This window comes from Pygoscelis adeliae, unplaced genomic scaffold (genome assembly GCF_000699105.1).
Source record: "Pygoscelis adeliae isolate BGI_AS28 unplaced genomic scaffold, ASM69910v1 Scaffold318, whole genome shotgun sequence".
Lineage (NCBI taxonomy): Eukaryota > Metazoa > Chordata > Aves > Sphenisciformes > Spheniscidae > Pygoscelis > Pygoscelis adeliae.
In genome coordinates, this window is record NW_008825430.1 from 2,963,949 (window position 1) to 2,972,350 (window position 8,402).

The 8,402-nt window shown below is 44.0% G+C and overlaps 1 protein-coding gene across 1 annotated transcript in view; it reads left to right on the top strand.

The window, feature by feature from the left end:
* SHC4 (SHC (Src homology 2 domain containing) family, member 4) overlaps positions 1-8,402 on the top strand; it is a 33,570-nt gene that overhangs the window by 18,884 nt on the left and 6,284 nt on the right. Inside the window, 6 exon segments of the mRNA XM_009330944.1 lie at positions 283-402; positions 2,026-2,079; positions 5,153-5,204; positions 6,295-6,421; positions 8,338-8,399; position 8,402. The exon segment at position 8,402 is cut by the window's right edge and continues 112 nt beyond it. Coding sequence (XP_009329219.1) covers positions 283-402; positions 2,026-2,079; positions 5,153-5,204; positions 6,295-6,421; positions 8,338-8,399; position 8,402 — 416 coding nt within the window.

Genomic DNA, 8,402 nt, shown 5'->3' on the forward strand with positions numbered 1-8,402 from the left:
CAGCAGGAAGATTACACGTTCTGAATTACTGAGCCAGCTATAACATTTAGCTCATTGGGATTTTGCTTTAAAACTTTTTTCCCATTATTGACATAAAAACCGTGCCTGCAAGTATGGTATTGAAAGCTGATATTTGTTAGAAGATCTATTTGCATTTGGTCAAGCCATTTTCCTTGCTCCATTGAAATTCTCAGTAAGATATTGTAAAATCTACTGGACTTTGATATGTTTCTGCCCCTGACAGACTCCGCTGACAGCCTCTTTCTTTTTCTTTGTTCAAAGCCTCCAGTGAAGTTTCTGTCTTCTGTACTTGGCAAAAGTAACCTTCAGTTTTCTGGCGTGAATATAAAACTGACCATTTCAACAAGCAGTCTCACTTTGATTAATGTTGACACGCAGCAGGTAGGATACATATAAATCAGTGTCCTGTTCTTCATGCTACTGTATTCTCCTTTCGCGGCTTCTGAAAGAAAGGCTGGGCGCTTCGAAGGGAAAGCAGCAGCCTTTAGTCTTCTTGTGCATGCCTGGTAAAGCTGAATTACGAGAGCACTTCGGAGGAATTAGACATGCAGCGCATGCTCCTCTTGTTTATGATGGTGTCTCCCATGGGGAGGGATCTTTAAGCACTTGGCAAACTGTTTCTCTGTGTGTGTCTCTGCCTGTACAGTGCCTAATAAACAAGGCACTAGTCCTGACTGGAGTTTCTGACAAGTCCTAGGGAAAAAAAAATTTGACATAAATAATGAGTCAGAGCTTGGCTTTGGTGTTGTTCAAAGCTGTTTTACAGCTGGGAAATATATGTGCATAATCAGTTATACTATGCAAAGTCTCTGGGCTCCATCGAGACGTCTTCCCGTGAGCCTGGATCTGCCCTGGAACTGGGGTGTGCTCCCTTCCTGGCAGATGCGATAAGGAGCTTTGTGCTGCCCACCTAATTCCTCCATCAGCCCAGCTGAAGCTTGGGCTTCAGCTCCCAGCACGATCTCGCCCGGGGCCAGCAGCGGGTTTTGCTCCAAGCTGGAGAAGGGGAACATCAGGGATGTAGTTTTGACCCACTGGCTCTGAAGAATCATTGCACTGAGCTGATGCCGTGCTGAGTGTCAGGCAGCTCTTGGGGTTTCACCAGAGCACAGAGGTCTCCTGTCCCTTGGACCCCTGTGCTCGGAAGGGTCTATGGCACCAGGTTCCCTTCCTTTCAGGTACAGCGGCAAAGGGCTTCCCTGCACAGGGTGAAACTCTGGGGGTTGGCAGCTAAAGTACGGCCCTTTTAACCTGGTCCTGTTTGTAACAGGACTAAAAGCCAGCCGGACGGATCTGCTTCCGAAAGCACTGATGTGCCCTGTTACTGCACACACGGGCGTGCAGGGCACTGGCTTGGAATTCTTTCTAGGTCTTTCATTACTAGACCTTTGCAAATGGAAAATCCTATTTATTCTATTCTTGTGCCACCACCAGGTTTCATTGTGTTCCCACCTGCATAATCTATTGCACTTGATTATTATAATAAAGAACAGTTTGTCTCCAGAGATGAGGTAGCGTTTGAAACCATGAAATGTTGATGCTTGATTTGGCTAGTGAAATCTCTACCAGGTAACAGTTTGGTGCTAGTGGTGAGAGAGAGTATTGGTGGGGCCTGTTCTTAAAAATGCTACCATTGTATGCACCATGCATTTAAATAAATTAAAATGAATTAATTTCTCAAGACTTTGTAAATGCATCCAGTGTCTCCAGTTAATCCCCTTTCAGAGTTTCATTTAGCTTCATACTGACCAGGTTAGAAGTTGGTGGCTGAATTCATTCTGAAAACCCTTTAAGGAAGATTAATTGGGGATCTAGACATTACGAAACACGAATGGGTAGCGTCAAAAATACTCCTATTGTTACTTCCTTCACAAATGATATGTGTATGTATTAATGGGTTGGGTTGTCATGAACTTAATTGCTTGCTCTATGAAGATATATGCTCTGCTGTTTTCTAAATGTGTGGCACATGAGCACGTTTAACCAGTTTGTCATGCTTTTCAGATTATTGCCAACCATCACATGCAGTCCATCTCATTTGCTTCTGGAGGCGACCCAGTAAGTATCGATTTGTAAGATATACTTCCGCAGGTATAATGAAATTATTATGAGAATAAAAGTACCTGCAAATACTTTGCTTCATCCCTTCCTATCCACAAGCACTAACAGAGTACACCGCAATTCTGGATCATGACCAGTAATACAAGAAAACTGAGGGACTGAGACTGGAAAGGAGACTTGGAATAGAGACTCAGTGGATCTTTGATAGATCTGTATAGTTACCTCTCCCATTCTCCATCAGTGAGCCTCAGTTCACTCAAAAGCCCCCAGACTTGGGGACCTAAAAATAAGAACACAGGAATTGCATCAGTTCTGTGGTCCCAATACCTGTCACAAAAGCGGTCAGCATCAGCGCCACTAAATTTTAGATGAATTTTGAGTCAAGCAAAGCTCCTATAAGACAGACATGGCATAACCTTCTTTTTCCTGCAGATATGGGTTTTTCTCCTAGTATCATAGTCATGAACTCACTGATGTTGTCATGCAAGAGGTTTTCTATCCTCTTCCAAGCTCTTTATTGCAATGATTGTCAGCAGGGAATTTGTCATCCATAAACATACCCTATTCCCTCTTCGAATCTAAGCAAGCCCAGCCCTGCCAGCATTATGAATTTCACACGCTATGTGTTATGAAAACAGTATTATTTTTTTAATCAGTTTTGAATTTTCTGCCCTTCAATTTTGTTAAATGTCTTCCTGTTCTTGTGTTATGAAACAGGGAAAGCAGAAGGCTCTGGGTCATATTCTTGATTACAGTGGGGCAGAAGCCAGATCCAGCTTTGACTGGAAAATGACAGATCTGCCTCTTCGGGTTTAGGAGCAGGCAAGGGGAAATAGCTGGGAACTGTCCCTGTGCGGCTGACGGATCTTCTCTGGAGGGCCATGTGGGTGATGTAAGGAGCCCAGCTGCTCTGCTCTGCTCTGCTCTGCCCGGAGAGATGCTACCCAAGCTGCCTGAGAACAGGAGCTTTCTGGAGCTGGGCTGGGAAGTGGGGAGGGAACATGCGTGCAGGCTCTGCGCTGTTGGTCCTGCACGGGCCTGGCGCCTAGGTACTACATCCTGAAAGATCCCATTTAATGATTAAGGCATTTTGAGAGTCTAAGAAGTCCAAACTTCACCTTTAGGTGCCTGTGCTATCCTAATACACCACACTGGACCATACAGTCCCTTCCCGATGTGGATTTCCGAGCAGCTCCAAGAGCTGACATGCTGTTGTGCTGAGCATCACAAAGCTTCATTTCCAAATTCCAGTTTTCTTGACAGTTAAATGATTTAAAGATGTCCTTAAGCTGACTTGTTTTTGAAGTATGCACCATGTGCTAGATGCTGGCTGTCTAGTTCGTCTTTATGTAACACTTCCAGTTCTGAAAATTCAGGGATGTATTTTCAGATCTCTGCTCTGCTGGTTGGATGGGTAATTCTCCAGGGCTTGTTTACCTTTTTTAGTTGTTTCTTTTTTTTATATATATTATTATACTGCATTGGTCTTGTAGAGTGATCCCATCAGATCTCAGGCTACACAGGGCTGGGTTTGGTCAGTGCTTAATGTCAGGACCACCAAGAGATGTGCTTGCGCACAGATGTGCTGCAGGAAATGGGCTTGGTGGTGCAGCTGGTGACGCTTTTCTTACTGGGAGAATACGTAAAATGGAGGTCTTGCCCAGCGGTGGTAACTATAAATCTAGTGGCACTTCACATAAGGGGCAATTTTGGTGGCTTGTTCAGGTAATTCTTCCAAAATTCCCTTTACGTTTAAAATGGGAGATAGTTTCCACAGGACATGTCTCTCCAGCTGCCCCCACATTCAGGCTAAACACAGTTCAGTGTTGCTCTGCAGTGTTACGGAGTAGCAATATTCTGCCTGAGAATAAAGCCTATTCTGGCTTTATTTTAAAGCGAAGTCATCCATGCATGTACTTAAACATTACAAAGATATAAAAATAGCAGGTACTGCTCCAGTTACTTTAGTTTCTAGTTGCTCTGTAGATCTAATTTATTTTAAAAGTGTATACTAAAATATTTATGAACTTTAAGAAAAACCTGAAAGGAAAAGGAAGGAAATTGAGTTCACTAAATGCATAAGAAATATTTAGCTTGCTTTGTTTTAATGATATTAACTTTGGAGATTTAAAAAAAGAATTATCTAGGACAAGTTCTGCTGGCCCTAAGACCTGCCTCTCGTGTCATTCATTGTGAATTATTAAATGATTGTTCTAGTGCATATTGCAAATGGGGGCCTTGTTTCCTGCCAGCTGATTGCATCTTCCCTCAAGAGAGCCATGCCTTTAAGCGTCGAATTGCATTTTCCCCATCCCGCCTTAAAGATCCAAAATAACAAAATGCATCTTTAATAATTAAAAGAAAGTTATTCATTACCTCACCATTTCTACTATAACACTGAATTATCAAGCGACTCTTTGCTTTTGCAGTATGACTAGAAATGTAAATTTTTCTATTCCAGTTCGCTTTTCCATTTCACTAGAAAAAAAGTGAGGATTATTTCAATGTTGGCTGGAAAAAGAATCTGAAACAGACAACTGATTATACTGAGGCTGTCTGATCTCAGCAGCGGCCTTGAGGTCCAGAGTGATTTAACCTGATCGTAGCCGGACTACAATCAGGCAGCCAGCAATTGAGATCAGATACCTATTGTATTCTGTGGTATTTTAAAGATCAACTTTTCTCTAAGATGCCTTCAAAACTCAATCTTCATGCTACAAACTGGGAATATTCTAACTTGTCCTTTGCAGTACATTAGCGCTATTTTGGCTTCCACTGACATCGATAAGGACTGTCCCAGCTAAAAGCTGTGACTGGCACTCACGCAGCTCTAATGCGTTACGCAGGGGAGGCTTCGAGCTCCGTGGGAGCAGCGGAAGAGAGCAGCCTTGCCTGCTGATGAGGCACCAGTTGTGTTTCTACTCCTGTTGCATAGTTTGGAATTGAAAACGCAGTTTATTGAAGACTCAAAGAATGCCAAATGGTCTCTCTATACTCAGCTGCTTTGTTATGGCGGTAGGGTTGTTCATAATGATAACTTTAAAGACCTTTGTCGTCTTCTTTCCTATAGGATACAACAGACTATGTTGCATATGTAGCAAAAGATCCTGTTAATCAGAGAGGTATGGAAACAATTTTCAGATTGTTATACATGTTTATATGATTGCTTTATCTGTACCAAGGAATTATTTGAGTTTTAAAATAAGAAAGCTACTGAACAGCTCAATATTCAGTACAATTTCTGACTTCCCTGTATGGATGTGGGTGATGGCAGGCAGGCTGTGGCTTTAAACGTCATATTCTTTGTGCAACGAAGTGAGAATCTGCAGGTCAGACTAAAGCTGTACTAGCTGCTGGCTCCATGCAGGGGTAGGAGCCTTCCCAAGCTGGCCCTGCCTGGGGAGGAAGGGCAGAGCTTGGAAAGGTGAGTGGCTGCTCTGCTCTGGGACAACTTCCAGATGAGGGGAAAGGTAGTGAATGAGCCTCCTCATCTAACCCAGACTCCTGGGTATGTTGCTGGAAGGCAGAGTGGGGTATATACTCAGGTGCAGGAGACCTTCTTCCCTCTGGAGGCTGACCCAGGGGCTAAAATCCCTTTTGCATCGCTCTCATTATTCGCCTGCAATAGAAGAAAGACTGGCCTTTGGCTGCTTCTTTCATGCCAGACGGTTCTCAGAGCAACACTGCCAATGGCTATAAAGTTGGTAGAGTGGCAGCTCACAGGAGAGCTCACTCTAAGGTGCCGTGGATGGCTCAGAAAATCTGGAGAAGCTGGGCTGCAGCCTTAACAGTCTGGCCTGCCACCTCTCTGTAGCTCCATCGCCTGCGTATCACCTGCATTGCTATTTTGACTCACTTAGGGCACCCTGCAGATTCAACAGTAAGTCCCAGTATTGATGCTGGGGTGTGCAGAACTCCTGTACCCTGGCAGCCTGCAGGCAGGGCTGGCGGCTGGCCCAGCACCATCCCTGAGTGCTATCTCACGGTGGCTCTGCAGAGGGGAGAGCTGGTCCTGGGCACACAGCACCGGCTGCTGCAGTGAGTTTCCTGAGGTCGTGCATGAGAGCAAGGACTGGTGGCTCTATAATGTCCTAAAGCTATCTAGATGCGTAATTTCATGCCTAGCTTTTCTGCTGTAAGCAATATAGCTTGTGTCTCTATTTTCTAGTATAAAGTGCATTTACTTAATTAAAGTAAGGTGTCTCTTTGCAGCATGCCACATACTGGAATGCCCCAATGGGATGGCGCAGGAGGTGATAAACACCATAGGGCAGGCTTTTGAGCTCCGGTTCAAACAGTACCTGAAGAACCCATCCAGCCTGGTTACGTCTAATGAAAGGTCAGCACGTTCTCCGTCACTTAACTGGCAGTTTTCTTCTCTTTAGTACTTTTCAGGAAAACAATATACTCCGAAGAGTGACCCATAAATAAGATGCTTTGGATATGCTTTCTGGACATAGGCTAATTGTAGTATATGCTGTATGTACAGAGTATAATAGTCTAAAATTAGCTTATTCCAGTAAGCTCCATTGATTTCAGTGACATTTGTGCAGGTGCATAACAGCATGGAATTCAGCCTTACTGCTCCTTAACTAAAACAGCCTTACCTTAAATGATGCAAGTAAGTTGAACAAATGTTCAAATTACTCTGCCCAAGTAAGTTCCGCTCTATAAATGCGGCGCGCGCGCACACACACACTGAGCTCAGCCCTGACCCATGCCAAGTTTAAGCTCTCTGCAGTTGTGCAAAGTGTGTGGTGGGGAAACAAGCAATTGTAATTCACATTTCTGCTGTTCTGCTCACATCCTGCATATTCCTCAAAATATAGGGCCTAGATTAATTTTTGGACCACAGTTCTCCATTTCAACGACCCTTTTTTCCAGTGCACTGGGGACGCAATCCTTGCTTAGATTTATGGCTCTCCTCGCAGGTTAGCCGTGCCTATTTTTCTCGGTCTTTTCTTTACCATAACACCAAATTTGATCACTTGCTACCTCCCACGAGTAGGTACAGATGTCACGCTGCTTAACTGCATCCTGAGCACTGGGAGTCGCTGTGCAGGCAGTGCCACCGGTACAGTGCCTGACGCAGTGCAGCAGAACTGGTTTTACTACGTAAGGGCAGCCCCAGCCCCAGTTTATATTTATTTCATCGTGTTTAGCGGTTCTTGCCATTCCACTGCTTATACTGGTCTGTTTTCCCTGGGGACAATAACCAGAGGAAGAGCCTTTCCTGTGAAATTCTGCTAGGTTATGCCACAAGTAAATCAGAGCAAGGAGAGATGGAAGAGGCTAATTAGATTCCCTCCTTGAGCCTAACCCACAGCCAGCCTCAGAGAACGGTCCTTGGGCAGAGAAGTCGGATATTGCTGTGTGAATGAGTCACCCGCTTCCAAACTACTATGAATCACGTAATCAAATACTTGCACTGCATCTCACATAATCAACTACTTGAACTTTATCTCTTTCCTGCTCGAGGCCTTTTATCCAATTATATTCTTGTTAAACAGAGAAGTAAGATTGGAGACGAGCTTTTTATTTTGGGACCGGAGACAGTACAGGAAGCACCTAGTTGTTTGCAGTGTATCAGCTGTACATTTAAACTATCATCATTCTGGTTTAGCTCAAGAAAAACGTTGGGCGCTCTCCTTCATGTCATTCAGTGTTTTCTTCAAGCTGAAACAGAACAGTTATGTTGATTATGGTTATTAAAATCAGGGTACATTCCACTCGGGAAAACTACATTTTTTGGTTTTTTTGTAGCACTATTTGATTTTCTGAAACAGTTGCAGGCTCGTCGAACTAAATGCCATGAGGTTTTAATTTTCTCTTCTAAGTGCCACCTCCCCGCCCCAGCAATCCCTAGATTTATACAGTTGAGACAAGAAGCCAGAGGAATTAGTTTTATGGTCCACATTTTGGACACCTGAATGAACGATGCATTGGCACGCTTCTCTTAAAGTTTCAGGAGGTGGCTCTTGTATTTTCAAGGCAAAGAAAAAGGATCTGGGCTGCCCGGTGCTAAGAAAATGACTGTACCTCCCTGCACCCCAAACTGTGATGACTCCATTTTTAATTCGGGAAGAAGTAACTGGAAAAATAAGCAGCTCTGAAAGTTCGGGCCCAAAGCCCTTTACAGCCTCCATATGGCTAATCTGTGTATTGTGCGATGCGCAAACACTGGGGACGTTTGCCTACGCTAGAAAGCAGTTGATTACATCAGTTGCTTTTTTCCCCCCCCCCATATTTTTTCAGCGAGGCAGCAAATGCTAATGGATCAGCTGGGAATTCACAGGAGAGGGAGGATCATGAATATTACA